The 23,799-nt window shown below is 44.8% G+C and overlaps 1 protein-coding gene across 9 annotated transcripts in view; it reads left to right on the plus strand.

Moving 5' to 3' along the window:
* The window catches only part of LOC134909150 (period circadian protein homolog 2-like), a 104,535-nt gene that overhangs the window by 41,985 nt on the left and 38,751 nt on the right, over positions 1 to 23,799 (plus strand). For all 9 annotated transcript variants that reach the window (XM_063915656.1, XM_063915649.1, XM_063915648.1 and 6 more), the window contains 10 exons: positions 1,001 to 1,122; positions 7,638 to 7,839; positions 10,163 to 10,214; positions 12,038 to 12,180; positions 18,672 to 18,750; positions 18,875 to 18,981; positions 19,737 to 19,890; positions 20,801 to 20,909; positions 21,265 to 21,393; positions 22,829 to 22,922. In XM_063915656.1, coding sequence (XP_063771726.1) covers positions 1,001 to 1,122; positions 7,638 to 7,839; positions 10,163 to 10,214; positions 12,038 to 12,180; positions 18,672 to 18,750; positions 18,875 to 18,981; positions 19,737 to 19,890; positions 20,801 to 20,909; positions 21,265 to 21,393; positions 22,829 to 22,922 — 1,191 coding nt within the window. The remainder of the gene's footprint in view (positions 1 to 1,000; positions 1,123 to 7,637; positions 7,840 to 10,162; positions 10,215 to 12,037; positions 12,181 to 18,671; positions 18,751 to 18,874; positions 18,982 to 19,736; positions 19,891 to 20,800; positions 20,910 to 21,264; positions 21,394 to 22,828; positions 22,923 to 23,799) is intronic.

Genomic DNA, 23,799 nt, shown 5'->3' on the forward strand with positions numbered 1-23,799 from the left:
TGTATGCACCCAACAAGCTGGGTGCTCCTGCTTCTAAGCAGACTATTGCTCGCTGGATCTGTAGCACGATTCAACTTGCACATTCTGCGGCTGGGCTGCCGCACCCTAAATCTGTAAAAGCCCATTCCACGAGGAAAGTGGGCTCTTCTTGGGCGGCTGCCCGAGGGGTCTCGGCTTTACAACTTTGCCGAGCTGTTACTTGGTCGGGTTCAAACAATTTTGAAAAAGTCTGCAAGTTTGATACCCTGGCTGAGGAGGACCTTGAGTTTGCTCATTCGGTGCTGCAGAGTCATCCGCACTCTCCCGCCCGTTTTGGGAGCTTTGGTATAATCCCCATGGTCCTTACGGAGTTCCCAGCATCCACTAGGACGTCAGAGAAAATAAGATTTTACTCACCGGTAAATCTATTTCTCGTAGTCCGTAGTGGATGCTGGGCGCCCATCCCAAGTGCGGATTGTCTGCAATACTTGTATATAGTTATTTCCTAACTAAAGGGTTATTGTTATGAGCCATCTGTTAGTGAGGCTCAGTTATATTTCATACTGTTAACTGGGTATAATATCACGAGTTATACGGTGTGATTGGTGTGGCTGGTATGAGTCTTACCCGGGATTCAAAATCCTTCCTTATTGTGTCAGCTCTTCCGGGCACAGTATCCTAACTGAGGTCTGGAGGAGGGTCATAGTGGGAGGAGCCAGTGCACACCAGGTAGTCCTAAAGCTTTCTTTAGTTGTGCCCAGTCTCCTGCGGAGCCGCTATTCACCATGGTCCTTATGGAGTTCCCAGCATCCACTACGGACTACGAAATAGATTTACCGGTGAGTAAAATCTTATTTTTTTTAAACGTGTGAAATATGGTGCTAAGTTACCAATCTAGTTTGTACTACTATTAAAATGTGACCTTATTTTACACTACCGCCAACCTACTCTGCTGTTTTTTATAGACTGCCCGCCACATGTTGCTCAGTATTGTTTGGAATAATATTTCTGTATTCTGTAGCAAATGAGGAATATTATCAGCTGCTGATGGTTAATGAGAAGCATCCGTGCAGCCAGGATCTTCCATGCTACACCCTACAGCAGATAGCGACTGTCACCTCTGAGTTTACAAAGAACAACACGGTAAGAAAGCAAAGTAGGATGCCTCTCATAATCATATGAATATGATATAAATAAATATTACGCAGTCAACCATAGTATATAAACATGGGAGAGACTTCCCTTCTGGAAAAGATGACATTTTATTCCCTCAAAATAACGTACACAATATCTACATTTTCACCCTTTTCATCGATATCGTTTGTAATATTGCCCAGTGTGTACACACTATATCGTTAACGAGGCGAGCTCCCGTGGGTCATTAATGATTTTGTTGTCATATGTGCATGCAGGTCAGTTTTACTTATGTCGGGCAAAACTGCATGTAAGGGCTGGCGGCGGGGTGACGTCACTGAACGATATTGGTAACGATATCGCTCAATGTGTAAGCACTATATCGGCCACCCGGGAGGCTAGGGAAAACACTTGGCGATATTGCTCATGGAGCGTATCGCCTAATGTGTACTCGGCTTAAGGCTTTAGTCCATACCCAGGAAGAAGCACCATGGGGCCATCAGATTAGTTACAGCATGAAGTGTAGCATTGTGTAGGGAGAACCACAACTCCCAGTTAGTGTGAAATTTGTCAACAGTATTGTTTTGGAGACTGTTCTGTAGGAAAGTAGAAATTTGCCCACAGTTCCTACCAACAGAGGTTAGATGTAGGAGCATACAACCTGTGAAGCCTGTCAAGAAATACTCTCTCGTGTAAACCTTAAATGAGTTTTCCTTGATGGCAATATTGATGGAGCATTCAGAGTTCCTAAAGACTGCTCATGAGCAACTGGAGAGTCCAATATTAGAACTGAATGATAAAGAAAGGAAATCTACTGTAATCCATACTACTGCTGGTAGGTAGCAACTGCATGAAGCATAAAGAGTATGCATGTGAATTCATGTGGGCAGGTAATCACGATTAAGAGAAGAATCAATGATGAGCTAGAGGGGGTTTGTTGCTTTTGATGTGGGATAAATCAATTTAGGAAATGTCTCATGATTTCTTGGAATGTCATATTATAAAATAATAAGGAACGGGGCGAGCTATGATTTGGAAGTGAAGCAATGTGAGTGGGAGGCAAGATGAAATGGGATCAGTACTAAATGCCGCCGGCCGGAATCCCGGCGGTCGAAATACCGACGCCGGAATCCCGACCACACAATCCCGACAGAGGTGGCGAGCGGAACGCAGCCCCTTGCGGGCTCGCTTCGCTCGCCACGCTGCGGGCACGGTGCCTCGCTACGCTCTGCACACTATTATATTCTCCCTCTATGGGTGTCGTGGACACCCACGGAGAGAGAATATGTCGGGATTGTGGCGTCGGTATTTCGACCGCCGGGATTCCGGCCGGCGGCATCCTGACCGCATCCCGATGAAATACCTTGTTGAGAATTAACAGGAGGATATTTTTTTTCTGCATTGTTAGTAGAATGCTCTCAGTATTTTATAATGGTCCCCAGGATGCTACCTGTAGCGTATATCAGTCACTAGGATGCTAATTGTAGCATTGTGATCTTCGTTCACTACAAATATATCTGTATTGTATACTTGTAACTAGGTTGCTCTCTGTATTGTATGAAGGACACTGGGATGCTTTTGTGTTGTACTCGGGTAACTAGGATGCTCTCGGTATTGTATGGTGGTCACTAGGATTATCTCTGAATTGCTAGGCATTCACTAGGGTGATCTCTGCATTGTATGATGGTCACTTAATTCATTTCTGTATTATATGACAGCCATTAGGATGCTCCTAGTTTAAGGTACCTATACGTACATTATGTAGGCGGTGGACATGTGATATTATTTTTTTATTTAAGAATGAAAGCAAACATTTATCTTAATTTAGCCTATTTTTAGGATGGCACAGACTACAAATAAGATGGCCCATACGTACTTAAGGCCACTTTCATAATTCTTTCAAGGGCCACTTTAACCCTTTCATGCAAAACGTTAAACTAATACAAGATTTTTGAAAATGGTTATTTTCATTATTATTTTTTTAAACTAAAGAAGTTATACACTTTCCGCTTGAAGGAAAACATGCACCTGCAACATAAAACAGTGGCCTATAGCACAGTATATTTACCGTGAAAGTTTTTTTTTTTTTTTTTTAAAGAAAGGTTAAATTAAAAACCAAATGTCTGGTTTGGTTCTAATCTACCATGTCGCTTACAGTATTTTATTTCTCTATAGAAACAAATACAATAAATTGTTTATGCCTATTTATGGATATATTCATCCAAAAATAAAAATGTCCTCCGCATTAATAACAAATCTATTAATTTACTTCTGCTTCTGCTTTATACCGAGAAAGTTAGCCTTCTTCACAAACCGAATTTGACTGATTTTAACACTTGGGGCCATATGTAATGACTCCCAAGTTCGGCGGCTGTGCAGGATGCCTGCCGAACTCTGACCTTTTTTTGAAAGGGACAGTCACTTAAAGGGGTAATCAGAAAACATTGTTTTGCCTTGTAAGTGATTGCCTTTTTTTAAAAATGTCCAAGTTTGGCCGGCATCCTGCACAGCTGCCGAACTTGGCCGTAATTACATCCGGCCCTTGGTGTGAAAGTTGGAGAAGCACCCTGGGCACACAGGCACTGCATGCAGATGCACTTAGCTTTTCTGTGTACAAGCTGCATCGTGGCACCTCTTAGCATGTTTTGTATCTATAAGCTTTGACCAGTGATATCCCACACTGAACATGATTTCAGGGTGTACCTGTGACATGGCCCTGCGAATCAACGGAGTTCGTGCTTCATAGAGCCGGTGTTGATCAATGCTCGAGCAATGGATGCTTGTCATTGAAGACAGACATTCAATATAGCAATCATACTGTCAAAATCAGAGGTATTTGTGTTCCCAGACTAGAACTCTGGGTTGGAGCTTGTGAGTCTTACACAGTTTACTACACAGGCGATTATAGGAAACTGGGTGGTCTTATGAAATTCCTACACATGACCGGTCCACCGAGGAGGAGAAATTCGATTAAAAGAGCTGGGTACCGAACTGGGACCACTAACACTGAATGGCAGGATGGGGACGGCTCTGCTGATTGCCGGGCTGGGGCCGGCTCTGCTGGATGCCGGGCTGGCGTTGGTATCGCTGATAACTGGGCTGGAAACAATATGGAAGACAGTTGAGCTGCAACCAGAATTTCTAGTATCAGTAGCTCTGCAGGATTGATGAGAGCTGATTACTGAGCCAACTAGACAAACTGGTATTTCTGGATTCAGTAGTGCTGCAGAGCAGGCCAGAACTGATAACTGAGCTGACCAGGCTGGAACTGTTATTGCTAGGAACAGTAGTGCTTCAGAGCAAATCAGAGCTGGTAACTGAACTAACCAGACCGGAACTGGTATTGCTGGATTCAGTAGTGCTGCAGGGCAGATTGTAACTGATAACTGAATTGACCAACCTGGAATTGGTATTGCTGGGTTCATTAATGCTGCAGAGCAGGTCAGTTCTAGAACCAGATGGTAATAAAACTGTAGATGGAGACTGGATCTGTCAAAACATATATGGCTATAATATGAGGAAAATATTTAGGTTAGGCCTATATGCCAGGGTAAGCCCTACATGCAGTATAGGTGTTTGTATTGCATGACATCCACTGAAGTGGACATGTGATTTTACATCAACTGAAAAAAATAAATGGAATATTTGATAAACCTCTACAATATTATGCACTAAATGTTACTTTCCTTGAATTTTTTTTCCTACTCCGCTATCTTTGGGTGAAAATATTTTAAAGAAATCCCTGAAGTGCTTGGTGCTGGTGAACTTTTCTCAGCCATTTTATTTTCACCTTATTTTTTGGCTAAGAAGTGAAAGTTGCCACTAGGTGGCATACTTTCTAAGGCCCTCATTCCGAGTTGTTCGCTCGCTAGCTGCTTTTAGCAGCATTGCACACGCTAAGCCGCCGCCTACTGGGAGTGAATCTTAGCTTAGCAGAATTGCTAACGAAAGATTCTCAAAATTGCGAATAAAAATTTCTAAGCAGTTTCTGAGTAGCTCCAAACTTACTCTGCCACTGCGATCAGTTCAGTCAGTTTCGTTCCTGGTTTGACGTCACAAACACACCCAGCGTTCGCCCAGACACTCCTCCGTTTCTTCAGCCACTCCCGCGTTTTTCCCAGAAACGGTAGCGTTTTTCCACACACACCCATAAAACGGCCAGTTTCCGCCCAGAAACACCCACTTCCTGTCAATCACACTCCGATCACCAGAACGAAAAAAAAAACCTTGTAATGCCGTGAGTAAAATACCAAACTTCTTAGCAAATTTACTTGGCGCAGCCGCAGTGCGAACATTGCGCATGCGCAGTTAGCGGAAAATCGCTGCGATGCGAAGAAAAATAACGAGCGAACAACTCAGAATGAGGGCCTAAGTTTGGTAGAGGTCCAAAGAACACCATGCACTAGTGATGTCAAAAGAGATTGGAGGTAAGGACTGAGGGGCCCTTTTATCATACATTATTTGCGGCTATGTCCCCAAAGACACCTGCGTTAATTGGCTAGCCACACATATCATGTATCTCCCCATTGTAAGAAGGAGGGTACCTGCTACGATTCCTCCATTTACGCCTGCAGCTGCATCCCCCCATGGGTTTCAGTGTCTGAAGATCCAAGCAACACACGGGGTAAGTATTTTCCCCTCCCTGTCCCCTACCCTAACCTTTTGGGGGGAGGATGGCTATGGCGAACCCTCCGTGATTGGCAGCTACAGCTAACCACCACCCTTAGTGCTTAACCCTAACCCCCCTCCCGTGGGCCCTAACCTTGAACCCCGATACTCCCCTTCAGGATGTCTGTGGCCTGGTGGTGGTTTCCTGAGTGGTGTCGGGATTCTGGCGGCGTCACATGCTGAACGCATTCCATCTAAAGTCATTGGATGATGACTGATATGTTTTTATTTATATATAGAAACTTACTATGATTCAACTATTTCTTTGACTTCCTGATTATCAGACTGTGACAGGGGTTTCAATTTACTTGTACAGAGTGGCTTTGTTTATCTCTCTCTCCGACCTCTGTATTTTAGAGATAGATAATGCTTCTTTAGTAAAACTGAATATGTGCAATGCTATGCAGTCCTTTCAGTTATTATTATTACCAGTCATTTATATAGCACACACATATTCCGCAGCGCTTTACCGAGAATATTTTGCCCAGTCACATCAGTCCCTGCCCAGTGGAGCTTACAATCTATATTCCCTATCACATGTACACACAGACACATTCATGCTAGGGTTAATTTTTGTTGGGATCCAATTAACCTACCAGTATATTTTTGGATTGTGGGAGGACACCGGAGTACCCGGAGGAAACCACACAAATACGGGGAGAATATACAAACTCCGCACAGTTAGGGCCATGGTGGGAATTGAACCCATGACCTCAGTGCTGTGAGGCAGCTATGCTAACCATTACACCGTCCGTACTGCCCCTAGTCAGATCTTCACACTGCTGTAACATAGGACCTCACTTAAGGGGAGATGCATCAAACCTTCAAGAGCGTTAACGTGCATAAGTTGCCTATAATGATGAATCCTCTTGTAGCTGTCATTTATCTAGCACAGGCTATTTCATGACATCGATGGTTGCTTTGGGCAACTTTATCTCTGAACGGTTTGAGACATCTGCCCTGTAAATGGAAATATGTGGAGTAGTCTTCTTTATCCTACTACTTAATCCTTTCATCATATACAGTACTCTGAGAGCAGGCGCTTTTGTGATATGTGATGAGAATGCTGATGTAGCCTTGCGCTTACACAGCTATGGAAATCGGTTTTGTAAGAATGGGAAATCTGGTTGGCCTGTAATTGCCATCAGCCTGTGTGTATAATAATTGATTGATCTGGAAGGATATAAAGTGTCCCTTTACATTTCAGACTGGTTAGCCAGATATGGGAATACCTAAAGGAATGTGATTCATGTTTGGCTAGAGTCAAATTGTTCATTGATCAGACAAGTGGCCATGAATTCTTGGATACATGTTTGTTTCTTGGCGGTGATGAATATGTTTGAGACCAGTCTTATAGGTTACAGGTTAAGCATGATCATCACAATTAAGAGAATATGTGGTACAATATTGTTTTGTTTATTAAAATAAATGATTGTTTTAACCACTTCAAGACTATAGTATACTCTCTTATATGCTTAATACTGTATTTGTACAAAGTGTATGCATGTTGGATATGTTATGTCATGTACTCAGCATTCCCCAGCTGCTGAATATGGTGTATAGAGGACATATCATTCAGCACATACAGTATGGGTCACTGTAAACGTGCTACTGACTGAAGAGGCAGGGACTAAAGTCATATGCTTCAGCTCTGCCTCTGATGGCCTAGCTCTACCCATGGCCACTGGCCCGGCACGAATTACTGTCTGCGGTGAACCAGTTATGCTGATAGTAATGTTGCAGAGTGAAATAGGATGAATTTGGTAAGCATGATGAGCATCTACCGTTAGCTTGCTGTCATTTGTCTGTGATGGTGGTTGAACGGTCAGTAATTCTCTGTATTTCTTTACACACAGGATGTATTCGCTGTGACTGTTTCCTTAGTAACTGGACGGATCCTCTACATTTCGGAACAGGCCTCAATAGTGTTGCGCTGTAGTTCAGACCTGTTTTCACAGGTTCGTTTCGTGGAGCTCTTGGCCCCGCAGGATGTTAGTGTATTCTACAGCTCGACTACTCCATACAGACTGCCATCATCAAACATCTGCAGTGGAACTGGTGAGGAACCCTACTGTCAAGAAACCATAACAGAATCTTATCTAAATGAAAATACCTGTCCTGTAACAAGTGAGACATTGCTAAATGCAGACTAAAGAGAGCTAGGAGACAAGTCACTGCAGCACATTATAGCATTGTATTACATTAATACAGGGGTTGAATTGCCACAATGTTGAGTTGACTTACATGCACTACTGCAGGCTTTTTCACCAGTGTGCCGTGCACACTAGTGTGTCGCGACCAGTTGCAAGGTGTGCCGCGGAGCCAGAGCAGCTTCCTGCACCTTCAGAGTGAACTGTTGGCCCGGGCTCTTCTTAGAGGATCAGTCGTGCTCCGGCCATGACCTATGCCTTGAAAATTATGTGATATCATAGGTCACAGCCGCTGCGTCTCACTACCCAGCCAGCCCACCCACCTGCATACATGTTTTCCAGTTTCCACCTGCATACACAGCTTTCCTTCCCACCCACATCCACACCTGCCTGACCGCCCGCTGCTCAGTATTCGCAGCACTCCACTATGAACAACCCCCGCCCCTGAGGGACAGGGAGGAGGACAGCTGATAATACTTGTTATTTTATTTCTCCTGTGGGGAACAATAGGATATCAATAGGATTTATGTGGGGAGAATAAGAATTTATGGATTTATGGGGGGGGGGGGAACAATGTGAATAATTCATGTGGGGAGCAATAGGATTTATGTGGGGAAAAATGTGATTGATTTATGTGTAGAGCAATAGGATTTATGTGGGGAGCAATGTGATTGTTTTTTCTGTGTAGTCCAATGTATGTTTGGACTTTTTTTTATTTTTTTACTGCGAGGGCCAATGTGTGTGTTTTTGTTTTTTTCTGTGGGGAACTGATGGTGTGCCTTGGCAATTTTAAAATATTGTTCGGTGTGCCGCGAGTAAAAAAAGGTTAAAAATCATTGCACTACTGGGATCCCTTAACCATTTAATTGACTATTTCGCCCAAAACCGCTCCGAAATTGTCGTATTTTATTTTATGAGTGAATTAGGTGAAGAACATGAATTTAACCCTATCCCAAATGATTTTAGTTAAAAAAAATTATATATATATTTTTTATATATTTTTCAAACCTCGAAACAACATCAATCGGGAACATTGCGACCATCGCGGCTATCATTTTGAAAGCCGGGACAGTCTGCAGATATACAGGGGTGGCCTGGGAGGGTTCATTTACACTCCCCAGCGGGTGCCATTGTCTGCAGCCGCTGGAGGGGGGGAAACCTGCCGTACTGAGCGATCAGCAGTGATCGGCAGCACGACAATCAGTGGGGAAGAGTGCAGGGAGGCAGAGGGACCTTCCGGTCCCTTTGACAGCTGCAGCGAAGGGAAGTTTTATCTTCCCTGCCGCTGCTAACACTCTATCTGACTGGTCGCATCCTGTGCGACCAGGTCAGATAGAGCACTTGCAGGCATGGTCGCATCTGATGCGACCATGCCAGGCAAGTGATTAAAACCCATATTGTCTGTTCGAAGATATTTCAACAGATGCTAATCCCAGCGCATCTCACCAACTTCCCCACTACCAAATGTCTGCTTCAAACCTTCTGTGGGCTTGAGGCACACAGAAAACCTTAAAACCATATGTAAACCACAATGACCCATAAATTTAAAGTCTTTCATTCTGAAAGCTGCATTATCTAGACATACCTACCATTCAGATGTCCAACCTTAAACCATTGTCACCCCCTTAACCCTCACTCTGCATCAAAGGGGTTTTCACACTCTAAAGTTTGGTTCATTACTTCCCTCTTGCTATGTCTCTCAGGAATAGTCCTTGGCATCTGCACCTGCAAAGTTGTTGACATTTTGAGTCGTTACTTAGAGGATGATACTAATATACAGTACCTGAACAGTATATTGTTTTATTTAAGTAGACTTGTATAGTTATATACTTTTATATATTAAGGATGGTGCTTTAATTTACAGAACTAAAACCTTAAGTAGTGTGGATAAGTGATTCCATATCTGTAGTGTGAATTATGTGGGAATATTTATAGTGTGGAGATTACTATGGTGTTGATCAGCCCATTGCTTATTGCGTCGGGTAGCAAGAGCGATTATAAATGTGACCATTCTGCACTTCTTGCCAAGGGGGATTGTGGGGAGTTACTCTTCTGTAAACATTTGGTTCATCCTATAGGAAGGAGTGAAATTATTGACCTCTGACTATTGAAGTATTTCTCCTTGGATGGATATTGGGGTCCAGTGAGCAGGCTGACTGATCGTTGTGACATATTTAGGCAGTAGGAACTGTTGGAGAAATGTATGTAACTGCTCTTCTTCATTTTCTCAGATCCTGGATATCTGGAGGGTCTGGAAGAAAAATCATTTTACTGTCGTATCAGGTGAGTGCAGAATATCCTTTGTTACATAGGCACCTCATAATTGTGACTCTTTGGTGTTGTCCTTATTTTTGTTGTGTAGCAGTCTCTGCAGTTGATGGGCACTACCAAGATGTACTGTATATGCACTGTAATTGGTTGCGTGTTGTCAGACTGTCTGCTTGCCTTGAATGGATGATGCTGTTACAAGCTATAATGAAATCTCCATTCTTCACCTCCTTTGCAGGAAATGGGTTAGAGGAAATTGATTTGTAATTCTGCCAAACAGTGCAAATCTTTGTCAGATCTGTGCTTTGTAAGGTAGTGATTTTCCTGCACTGCGAGGGGTGCAGTAATCCATTGCTAGCTAATACACACCCAGTGGATGCACAGCAGGGTTTCATACTATACACCAGTATTCCTATATCGATTCATCTTGTGTCACTGTGTCAAACTAAATTGGAAAGAACACCTCACCACCTACCCCATTCTGGGGCATCACAAGTCCAAATGAGCGAGAATGATATTAACATTGTCCCTTTTTACAGAAGTTTTCTAAGTAACACCAGAGACTAATAGGGGATTTATCAAACTTTCTATAGCGTGGACAAAGTGGAAAGGTTGCCCAGTCAGCTGTTTTATCGAATGTACTTTAGAAATGCTAGCTAGTTCCTGATTGCTTGGGGCCACTTGTCCACTTCACCACTATTTAGAAGGTTTGATAAGTTCCTCCTAAGCCTTTACAATTTCCTGTTGTAGCAACCAGTTGTACCTATAGGTGCATACACACTTGCCGAGAAAATGAGCGACGTAGCTAATTTTCACCCTCCCGGAGCGACGACGCTCACTTTCTCAGCAAGTGTGTATGCCGCCGTGCCGCGGGTCATTAACGACCCTCGCTGTCGGCCGTGCAGGTAGCTCAATCTGGACTGTCGTTCTAGAGCTGCCTGCATGGCCTGGCCGCGGCGTGACGTCACTGAGCGATATGAACGTCATATTGCTCAGTATGTATGCCCGGGAAGGGGAAACACTAGTGTGTACCCACCTTAAGATGCAGAATACTTTGCCTATCCCAGCTGAAAGTAAAGGGATGCATGGACTTTTGGAGACTGTAGTTAAAGAACATCTTCTCTCATAGACACTAGGGGGTATATTTACTAATGTGAGGGTTTTAAGAACTGGAGATGTTGCCCAAAGCAACCAATCAGATTCTACTTATTTATCTAGCACCTTCTGGAAGATAATATCTAATATCTGATTGGTTGCTATGGGCAACATCTCCAGTTCTAAAGACTCTCACTTTAGTAAATCTACCACTAGGACATAAGGAACTAATGTGCTAGCTGCACCCTCAAGGATACTTAATTTGATAACAGAGGTGTTATAGACAGGTCTGGATCATGTGGCAGGGATGTCTTAACTTTTCTGTTAATTAGAAAATATTACATTACCTATAGATTGTAAGCTTGCGAGCAGGGCACTCTTACCTCTTTGTCTGTTATCACTCACTCGTATTCATAGCAAATTAAATATAACCTAAAACATCTCAAATTCAGCCAATAAATATCTTTGACTATTATCAGGCACATTTTATTTTACGGTTGCGTCCAAATGAAGCATAGCAACAGACGCCCAGATCTGTGATTCTGCTGTGTGTTTCTCTTATGAAAGTCTCTTGTTCTCTGACCATGAAGTAAGTTGCATTCGGGTTGATCGCTTACACGCACAGACATTGTTTTGTTGCTATGTTAACTTTCCCAAAGGAAAAATGTTGTTGCGTGACCTCTGAGGTTTCACTACATGCCTTTTGCTCATACATTCTGTGACAGCTCTGTGTTACCTTTCAGTTGTGGACGCGAATCACGCAGAAAAGTGTCTTACCACCCCTTCCGCCTGACTCCATATCTGATCCGTGTACAGTCCGAGGAGAGCCCAACAGAACAGCTGTGCTGCGTACTGTTCGCAGAGCGAGTGCACTCTGGATATGAAGGTACCTATGACTGTGGTTCTTTTATTTATTTATTTATGTATTTATGGGCCGCTATTTATAAAGTGCACACACATCCCACAGCGATTTACGGAGAATAGTCGTCAGTACCTGAGGAAAACCCATGCAGACAATGAGAGGGCATAGATGCCTGGTTGGAATCAAACCCATGGCCCAAAGTACTGTGAGACATTGCGCCACATGCTTTTCCTTGTTCGGAAAATGTCAGCTGCAGCTTCTAATGAACATGCAGTATATTTGTGTCCTCATTCCTATAGGTCAGTTTACATACAGGGTGATCCTAGGGAATTACATCTTTGCTGTTTCTGAGCTTATAATTGGAGCGGGGGTACTCTACATGTATCACACTTTACAAGACATGTTTTTATTTTTCCATCTGGCTGCTGCTCAGTGAGGAGTAGCTTTACCTCCCTCATCTCTGATCACTCTGCAGCAGCGGGGCCTCCGTGTCACAGTGTTTATCTGTTTGATCTGGGAGACATGTTTGTAACTATCCCCCTGCAAAACATGACGTGACAGCGTTATCCGCTTAGGAGCAGAAAGAGACTTCTGATCTTGTCTGATATTTTTAGCAAATTGCATTAGGCCACAAAGTTAGGATGTGTTATTCTACACAGCCAGAAATGATGGGTTTTATTTTATTATAAAAGCTCCTGTCTGACAGGGGCTACAATTGGCAATTGGCTATGTTCTCTGTCATGGTGGTGAAGATGAGGAAATTGTGTTGCTTTGTTGTTTTCTCTAACGTCCTAGAGGATGCTGGGGACTCCGTAAGGACCATGGGGATAGACGGGCTCCGCAGGAGACATGGGCACTTTAAGAAAGACTTTGACTCTGGGTGTGCACTGGCTCCTCCCTCTATGCCCCTCCTCCAGACCTCAGTTTGATACTGTGCCCAGTGGAGACTGGGTGCATTTCAGGAGCTCTCCTGAGTTTCCTGTAAGAAAGCATTTTTGTTAGGTTTTTTATTTTCAGGAAGCCTGCTGGCAACAGACTCCCTGCATCGAGGGACTGAGGAGAGAGAAACAGACCCACTTCTCTGAGTTCAGGGCTCTGTTTCTTAGGCTACTGGACACCATTAGCTCCAGAGGGATCGGTACGCAGGTCTCACCCTCGCCGTCCGTCCCAGAGCCGCGCCGCCGTCCTCCTCGCAGAGCCGGTAGAAAGAAGCCGGGTGAGTATGTGAGGAAAAGACCCATCTGAGGCGGCAGAAGACACTTGAATCTTCACTGACGTAATGCACAGCACTGCAGCTGTGCGCCATTGCTCCCCTTCACCTCACACACTCCGGTCACTGTAAGGGTGCAGGGCGCAGGGGGGCGCCCTGGGCAGCAATATAAACCTCTCTTATGGCACAGATGTATATATACATGTACAGCTGGGCACTGTACATGTATAAAAAGAGCCCCCGCCATGTATTGAAATTGAGCGGGACAGAAGCCCGCCGCCGAGGACAGAGGCCCGCCGCCGCCCTCAGCACTCACCAGCGCCATTTTTCTCTGCAGCACTGCTGAGAGGAAGCTCCCCGGACTCTCCCCTGCTTGACACACGGTGACAGAGGGTTTTAAAGTAGAGGGGGGGCACATAATTGGCGCAGATACATAAAACAGCGCTGCTGGGTAAACATTAATTTACTGTGTTTTTCCTGGGTCATATAGCGCTGGGGTGTGTGCTGGCATACTCTCTCTCTGTCTCTCCAAGGGGCCTGCTGGGGAACCTGTCTTCAGAAAAGAGCTTCCCTGTGTATGTGTGGTGTGTCGGTACGTGTGTGTCGACATGTCTGAGGTTGAGGGCTCACCTAAGGAGGAGGGGGAGTTTATGAATGTTAGGTCTCCGTCGGCGGTGCCGACGCCGGACTGGATGGATATGTGGAATGTTTTAAGTGCAAATGTTAATTTATTGCACAAAAGGCTAGACAAAGCCGAAGCTGGGGCACAGTCAGGGAGTCAACCCATGCCTGTCCCTATGTCGCCGGGACCTTCGGGGTCTCAGAAGCGCCCACTATCCCAAATAGTTGACACAGATACCGACATGGATTCAGACTCCAGTGTCGATTACGATGATACTAAATTACAGCCAAAGGTGGCTAAAGGTATTCGATATATGATTATCGCAATAAAAGATGTGTTGCATATCACTGAGGAACCCCCTGTCCCTGACACGAGGGTACACATGTATAAAGGAAAGAAACCTGAGGTCTCCTTTCCCTCCTCACATGAGCTGAACGAAGTATGTGAAAAAACGTGGGAAACTCCAGACAAAAAACTGCAGATTCCCAAAAGGATCCTAACAGCGTATCCTTTCCCGTCGCAGGACAGGATACGGTGGGAATCCTCCCCTAGGGTGGACAAGGCCTTGACGCGCTTATCAAAAAAGATAGCGCTTCCATCCCAAGATACGGCTACCCTCGAGGATCCTGCTGACCGCAAGCAGGAGGTTACCCTAAAGTTCATTTACACACATTCTGGTACGTTACTCAGACCGGCTATTGCGTCGGCCTGGGTTTGTAGTGCTGTAGCAGCATGGACAGATTCCTTATCAACGGATATTGAGACTCTTGATAAGGATACCATTTTATTGACCCTAGGGCATATAAAAGATGCGGTCTTGTATATGAGGGATGCTCAAAGAGACATTAGTTTACTGGGTTCCAGGATAAACGCTATGTCTATTTCTGCTAGGCGTGTCTTATGGACCCGACAGTGGACTGGTGATGCCGACTCCAAGAGACATATGGAGTTGTTGCCTTACAAGGGTGAGGAATTGTTTGGAGAGGGACTCTCGGACCTCGTCTCCACGGCTACGGCAGGTAAATCAAATTTTTTGCCATATATTCCCTCACAATCTAAGAAAGCGCCTCATTATCAAATGCAGTCCTTTTGTTCCAATAAAAGCAAGAGAGCACGTGGATCGTCCTTTCTTGCCAGAGGTAAGGGCAGAGGAAAAAAGCTGCATAACACAGCTAGTTCCCAGGAACAGAAGTCCTCCCCGGCCTCTGCAAGATCCACCGCATGACGCTGGGGCTCCCCTGAGGGAGTCCGCTCCTGTGGGGGCACGTCTTCGACTGTTCAGCCACGTCTGGGTCCACTCACAGGTGGATCCATGGGCAATAGAAATAGTTTCCCAGGGTTACAAGCTGGAATTCGAAGAAGTGCCTCCTCGCCGGTTTTTCAAATCGGCCCTACCGAAGCAACCCCTGGAAAGGGAGATAGTGTTACATGCGATTCACAAATTGTGTCCTCAACAAGTGGTGGTAGTGGTTCCCCTGATTAAAACAGGGCAGGGGTACTACTCAACTCTGTTTGTGGTTCCGAAACCGGACGGTTCTGTCAGACCCATTTAAAATTTAAAATCCCTGAACCTTTACTTAAAACGGTTCAAGTTCAAGATGGAATCGCTCAGGGCGGTGATCGCCAGTCTAGAAGGGGGAGAGTTTTTGGTATCTCTGGACATAAAGGATGCATACCTGCATGTCCCCATATATCCCCTTCATCAGGCGTACCTGAGATTTGCGGTACAGGATTGTCATTACCAATTTCAGACGTTGCCGTTTGGGCTTTCCACGGCCCCGAGAATATTCACCAAGGTAATGGCGGAAATGATGGTGCTCCTGCGCAAGCAGGGTGTCACGATTATCCCGTACTTGGACGATCTCCTCATAAAAGCGAGATCACGGGAGAAGTTGCTGAACAGCGTATCACTTTCACTGAATGTGTTACAGCGACACGGCTGGATTCTCAATATTCCAAAGTTGCAGCTGAATCCTACAACTCGTCTGCCCTTCTTGGGCATGATTCTGGACACAGACCAGAAAAGGGTTTTTCTTCCGACGGAAAAAGCACAGGAACTCATGACTCTAGTCATGAACCTGTTGAAACCAAAACAAGTGTCAGTACATCATTGCACTCAAGTTCTGGGAAAGATGGTGGCAACATACGAAGCCATTCCATACGGCAGATTCCATGCAAGGACCTTCCAATGGGACCTATTGGACAAATGGTCCGGGTCCCATCTGCAATTGCATCAGCGGATCACCCTGTCCCCCAGGGCCAGAGTATCTCTCCTGTGCTGGCTAAACAGTGCTCACCTTCTAGAGGGCCGTAGGTTCGGCGTTCAGGACTGGATCCTGGTGACCATGGACGCGAGCCTCCGAGGTTGGGGAGCAGTCACACAGGGAAGAAATTTCCAAAGACTTTGGTCAAGTCAAAAGACTTGTCTTCACATCAACATCCTGGAACTAAGGGCCATATACAACGCCCTACGTCAAGCGGAGATCTTACTTCGAAATCGACCAGTTCTGATCCAGTCAGACAACATCACCGCAGTAGCTCTTGTAAACCGCCAAGGCGGCACAAGGAACAGAGTGGCAATGGCGGAAGCGACCAGAATTCTTTGCTGGGCGGAGAATCATGTAAGCGCTCTGTCAGCAGTGTTCATTCCGGGAGTGGACAACTGGGAAGCAGACTTCCTCAGCAGACACGATCTGCATCCGGGAGAGTGGGGACTTCATCAGGAAGTCTTCGCGCAGATTGCAAGTCGGTGGGGACTACCCCAAATAGACATGATGGCATCCCGTCTCAACAAAAAGCTACAAAGGTATTGCGCCAGGTCAAGAGACCCTCAGGCGGTAGCTGTGGACGCCCTAGTGACACCGTGGGTGTTCCAGTCGGTATATGCGTTTCCTCCTCTTCCTCTCATACCCAAGGTGTTGAGGATAATAAGAAAAAGAGGAGTGAGAACAAATCTCATTGTTCCAGATTGGCCACGAAGGACCTGGTATCCGGATCTGCAAGAAATGCTCACAGAAGATCCGTGGCCTCTTCCTCTAAGGCAGGACCTGTTACAACAAGGTCCCTGTCTGTTCCAAGACTTACCGCGGCTGCGTTTGACGGCATGGCGGTTGAACGCCGGTTCCTAGCGGAAAAAGGTATTCCGGATGAGGTCATTCCTACGCTAATAAAGGCTAGGAAGGACGTGACATTTAAACATTATCACCGAATATGGCGAAAATATGTTTCTTGGTGTGAGGCCAGGAATGCTCCTACGGAAGAATTCCATCTAGGCCGTTTTCTTCACTTCCTACAAACTGGAGTGAATTTGGGCCTAAAATTAGGCTCCATTAAGGTTCAGATTTCGGCCTTATCCATTTTCTTTCAAGAGGAATTGGCCTCTTTACCTGAAGTAAGACTTTTGTGAAGGGACTACTGCATATTCAGCCTCCTTTTGTACCTCCGGTGGCGCCTTGGGACCTTAACGTGGTGTTAAGTTTCCTTAAGTCACATTGGTTTGAACCACTTAAAACAGTGGAGTTGAAATATCTCATTTGGAAGGTGGTCATGTTGTTAGCCTTGGCTTCGGCTAGGCGAGTTTCGGAATTGGCGGCTTTATCACATAAAAGCCCCTATCTGGTTTTCCATATGGATAGAGCGGAGTTGCGGACCCGTCCTCAATTCCTACCTAAGGTGGTCTCATCCTTTCATATGAACCAACCTATTGTCGTGCCTGTGGCGACACGTGACTTGGAGGATTCCGAGTCCCTTGATGTGGTCAGGGCTTTGAAAATTTACGTGGCCAGAACGGCTAGGATCAGAAAAACAGAAGCACTGTTTGTCCTGTATGCAGCCAATAAGATTGGCGGCCCTGCTTCAAAGCAGACTATTGCTCGCTAGATCTGTAACACGATTCAGCAGGCGCATTCTACGGCAGGATTGCCGTTACCGAAATCGGTTAAGGCCCATTCCACTAGGAAGGTGGGCTCGTCTTGGGCGGCTGCCCGAGTGGTCTCGGCACTACAGCTGTGCCGAACTGCTACTTGGTCGGGGTCAAACACCTTTGCAAAGTTCTATAAGTTTGATACCCTGGCTGAGGAGGACCTCCTGTTTGCTCAATCAGTGCTGCAGAGTCATCCACACTCTCCCGCCCGTTTGGGAGCTTTGGTATAATCCCCATGGTCCTTACGGAGTCCCCAGCATCCTCTAGGACGTTAGAGAAAATAAGATTTTAAACCTACCGGTAAATCTTTTTCTCGTAGTCCGTAGAGGATGCTGGGCGCCCGTCCCAAGTGCGGACTACTTCTGCAAGACTTGTATATAGTTATTGCTTTCATAAGGGTTATGTTATAGTTTCAGCGGTTTTGGGCCGATGATATGTTCTTCATACTGTTAACTAGATAGTATATCACAAGTTATACGGTGTGATTGGTGTGGCTGGTATGAATCTTGCCCTTGGATTACAAAAATCCTTTCCTTGTACTGTCCGTCTCCTCTGGGCATAGTTTCTCTAACTGAGGTCTGGAGGAGGGGCATAGAGGGAGGAGCCAGTGCACACCCACAGTCAAAGTCTTTCTTAAAGTGCCCATGTCTCCTGCGGAGCCCGTCTATCCCCATGGTCCTTACGGAGTCCCCAGCATCCTCTACGGACTACGAGAAAAAGATTTACCGGCACGTTTAAAATCTTATTTTTTTCTGTGTTAGCGCCACGGATTCTGGCAGATAAACGCATCTTCACAACCACTCACACCCCCAACTGCATGTTCCAGGATGTGGATGAGAGGTGAGGAGGCCACAGTGCAGAGGGTTAAACGTTACTTTAACCTCTCTCAGATAATTGCTTTTATGCCCATTTGTTCCTGCATACAGTTGCTTTGCATGCTGAGCTCTGGTTTTAATATCCACAGAGCTGTGCCCTTGTTGGGCTACCTGCCCCAAGACCTGATTGGCAGCCCCATTATACTGCACCTGCATCCCAGTGACCGGTCTCTCATGCTGGCTGTGCATAAGAAGAGTAAGTGTATACTGTCACTTCTCACTCCATCTGCAAGTTATTCAGAATCCAATCAGACAATTACCTCTTTGGTCTTTGCTTTTAAAAGGAATTTTAACTGACTTTAATGTTTTGGGTTTTTTTTTTAAAACGACCCTCCTTTCTTTCTGTTAGTACTTGGATGGGGATACCTCTTCTGGGGCTTTAGATGTCTTGCTAATTTCAGCAAAGTACTTAGGGATCCAACACACCTGCTAGAAATGACAGTTGGCTCCTGATTGGATGAATGGCCTTTTGCTTGTCCAATCAGGACCTGGATGTTACTTCTAAGCAGCTCCTCTTTTCTCCTGGACCCGTAGATACACAGGGGCAGATTTATTAAGCTTGGTGAAGTGATAAATTGGAAGGTGATAAAGCACCAGCCAGTCAGCTCCTAACTGTCATTTTTCAAACCCAGCCTGTGACATGGCAGTTAGGATCTGATTGGCTGGTGCGTTATCACCTTTCACTTTATCACTTCACCAGGCTTAATAAATCTGCCCCACAGACTGCCCAGCATGTCATCGCGGAGGGTGCGATGAATTGGTCAAACAGTGGAGATTCCACGAGAGAGATACCTTCTTTGTTCTGCTAGTGTTAGGCAGGTAGCAAGAGGTGAAGGGCATTTAAAAAAAATAATAATATGGAAGACATAATAATGAGTAACTTAAAATTAGCAAAAGATAAAAAATGCGGAACATTAAGTGTTATTAAACCTGGTGTTTTCCCTTTTCTAGTTCTCCAGTATGGAGGACAACCTTTTAACTTCTCCCCGATACGATTTTGTGCCCGTAATGGGGAGTACATCACCATAGATACCAGTTGGTCCAGCTTCATCAACCCCTGGAGTCGAAAAGTGTCTTTCATCATTGGCAGACATAAAGTCAGAATGTGAGTACGGCAGGTGCCAGTGCTTTTATGCATTACGGTATACTACTGTATGTTCCGTCAATCTTCCTCGCTGCAGAAAGGCTTTTCAACGGTAACAGTACTGAAAAATGGTAATATTTGCGTCAGGCTTACAAGGTTTATGCTTCCACCTAACAGCATAGAGCAATGTCTTGATCTAATCCTTTTTGTATACAATATAATAGTGCAAGTGTCTTGATGATTATGAAGAAATGCAAATGTTGCATTTTCCATAGAAGTATAATTGAATACAAATATCTGTGTAGCCCTTTCTAATGGTAATTTTTTTTTCTTTTCTACACTAGTCCACATGGAAAACTAATAGACAGCAATAACTGGTTATATAATATAGTGATACGCCCAGTAGGCAAACAGTCAGTAGTGGGTGCATCTAATTATGTTGCATTATTATTGTACACTGTTAACGCTTGCCTACCCCTGTGTCCCCCTTCCTCATTACACTTCTCCTGGAGTAAAGTGATGCATGTTTACAGTGCACATAAATCTAGATACGGACTTGTTTTAGTGCTTATGTGCATTACAGAAATCCGTATATTATTCACAAATTAAAATTGACATACTGTACATCCAAATCTTAATGAGGTCTAGCTTATTTTACCTTGAAGAAGTACAGTGAGCAATCTCTTATTAAACTTTAGGACCCATTAGTAGCTTTCTGGAAGTAGATCTTGGGTGGTAAGTGCTGTTGGCTCCCTGGCTTTGAAGTCTGTTCAAGTAATCCAATAACATGTCCAGTAAGTAACTGGAGGGAACTTTACTTTGAGACCCAGCTTAGATCTGATAACATATGACACTGGTACTGTATGTTTTCTAGTTGTACAACAAATAAAAATGGCACAGTCTGATGTAAAGATCTTTGCTTTGTTAATAGGGGTCCTGTAAATGAAGACATTTTTACTGCACCCCGACACTTGGAAGATCAGTCGCTACAACCTGGAGTTCAGGAGCTCACAGAGCAAATACATCAACTTCTCATGCAGGTGATTCCTCTTGTGTAAAATAAACCTACTCGCGCTGTCATACTTATTTCTCAATAAGTGTGTGTGTGTATATGTGTGTGTGTGTGTGTGTGTATGTATGTATGTATGTATGTATGTATGTGTATATATATAATATAATTATAATGCATTCAGGTCTGTATAGGAATAACTGATGTAGATACGCTAAATGGTCATAAAATTATTTCTACATGTAGACCCCATAAGGAGGGATACCTGCGTGCAATTGGCTGTGAGAGTGATCAGTCACAGGGGATACACTTTGCTCTTCTGTAGGAACACAATGTTGTACTCTGCAATCAGACAGGTTATACAGATGTTCTCTGTCTCCCCTCAGCCTGTCCATAATAGCAGCTCCAGTGGATATGGCAGTTTGGGCAGCAATGGCTCTCATGAACACCCAATGAGCGGAGCCTCGTCTAGTGACAGTAATGGGAACCTCAATGAGGACACGAAGGAGAAGCAGGTTAGTGGAATCCGTTAATTGGCAACGCATTAGGGTTTGGGTTCACACGTGGGCTGGTGCAGAGTTACATGTTGGCTTTATGGAGGTTTCCCGCGCTCTGTAGCCGAGTGCATGCTCGTACTTGGAATGCCGAGTCTCACACAGCTCAGTCTCCTCTCCACTTGCTACTGAAGGGGCAAAATTTACGGAGTTGTGGGCTATGCAAAAATGACGTCTGACTTCAGGCGGATCTTTTGCATCAGGGATAGGGCTGGTGCCAGTGCACACTAATAGTGATGACAGATATGAGGTGTGCAGTCCGGCCACAGAGATCTGTACAACTCCACACACTGGTGAATGCACATGCATTTAGTTTCCTCCAATGCAGGAGCAATTATAGGCTACATGGGTTCCTCTCGGCATCAGCCCCAAGGTTGGGATCATGTCACCATTATGTTATTCTTTTATTAATTCTCGCTTATCATCAGTATTGATTATTATGTTCTTTATATTGTCGTCCTCCGGTGTTAGACTAAATGATTTGCTCAGATGTTAGACAGTCTATTGTTCTCTCTTTGCCTTTTATATCCTCTCTAAGTTTCCTCTAAACATCTTCCTACTTAAAAACTGTCCACCTTCCACCTCAGCAGTGCCGTTTGCTGCTCCCATTCATCTTATTCATTTCATGTATTTGTTTCCTGCACGTGTGAGTCATTTCCTATTTCTAGTGCGCCCCTAATTTAATTCTTTCCCATAGTATAGGCCTTGTCAGGATACAGATCGATTCAGTGAACCTGCTCCTCTTCCCAGGGCACTATGTAATCATGCATTGCATCGGAACCTAGGGGCACAGTCTTACAGGCCAGCCCCCCTTCTGCCTGTGCTTCCCCCTTTCCACCTGTATTTGCGCTCTGCTTGTGTGGGCAGAGAGTACGGCTCTAATCCCAGTGACAGCATGCAGCATAATTTGTGTGTGTGGGATAGACAGAGCGTGATAGGCTCACCTGTGTGAATGTGCGTTACACTTCAAGTATGCCGATGTGTTTTTTTTTTTTGTATTTATGGCACAGGTCTGTGCGTCACCATGAGAAGTATGTGCTGTCTTGAATAAAACAATGCTGTGTTTAATGGAGTAGTTATACAGAGGCTGACTCTGTCACTCTGTATGTATCAGCTTGATCAGCTGCAGTGTGTGACGTGTGGCTGGACCATGCCTTGTGTGTATAGACTCCCCATAGCTGTGCATAGGATGCTTCGTAAGCCCAACAAGGCCTCCTTACTCCTCCCCCCCCCCGCCCCCCAATACACGCTCCTTTTCTGTATAGATGAATGAAAATTGAATGCAGTGCCTCTATTCACATTTGTGAAGCCCTGAGTACAATAGGGGTTGGCTGTGGATAGATCTGTTGTAACAGAAGGGTTTTGCTGTATGTAACACTGCCCTATGTTCTTACAGGGTACCCTCCCTGTGCATAGGCCAAAGGGAGAGGAAGGATCTAGCAGTCCAGAGATTACAGATCCACAGAACCTGGAGATCACACCTGAAACCGGTATGAAAGGACAGGTTCCAGTGTTTTCACTTACATTGCTGGCTTTTCAGTGCTATTTGCCGTTGTTTGTTTATTACCTTTACATTATTAGTTGCCCGTAGAAAGTAACAGAGAACTGTGTGACTTTGTTCACTGGTTTTTAGATCAAAGTAAGGGAGGTGAGGGGTGTATGTTATATGTAATCAGTAACATAAGAAAGCATTCACATCCTGCCATCGGTAAGGCCAGACATTGGGATTACCCTTATCCTGTATTCCCAAGGCTTCATTTACACCCAGAGTTTGGATCGTTTTGCAATTTGTATATTTGTATCTCCTCTATTGTACACTTTGGGGTATATTTACTAAGGTCCCGATTTTGACCGAGATGCCGTTTTTTCTTCAAAGTGTCATTTCGGTAATTTACTAAGCAAAAATCTCGGCAGTGATGAGGGCATTCGTAATATTTTGGAAGTCCTAGGAAAAAATCACGAATCAATACACCATCGGTCAAATACGCCTGCAATTTGGTAGAAATCGGTAATTTACTAAAAAGTGCAAATCACAAACACTGCCGACAATAGCCAAACACTGCCGTGCTGAAATACAAATCGTGAAAAAGTGCTAAAAAAAAACAGACCTGCTTTTTTATCCCGTGTTTGGATAGGCATGCAGGGATCCATGAGATCTGTGCATGTTTGTCAGTGGGAAGGGGATGGGAAAGTGTTTATTTTTGGAAAAAAAATTGCGTGGGGTCCCCCCTCCTAAGCAAAACCAGCCTCGGGCTCTTTGAGCCGGTCCTGGTTGCAAAAATATGTGGGGGAAAATGATAGAGGTTCCCCCATATTTAAACAACTAGCACCGGGCTCTGTGCCTGGTCCTGGTTCCAAAAATACGGG

Source organism: Pseudophryne corroboree, chromosome 4 (genome assembly GCF_028390025.1).
Source record: "Pseudophryne corroboree isolate aPseCor3 chromosome 4, aPseCor3.hap2, whole genome shotgun sequence".
In the NCBI taxonomy this organism is placed as follows: Eukaryota; Metazoa; Chordata; class Amphibia; order Anura; family Myobatrachidae; genus Pseudophryne; species Pseudophryne corroboree.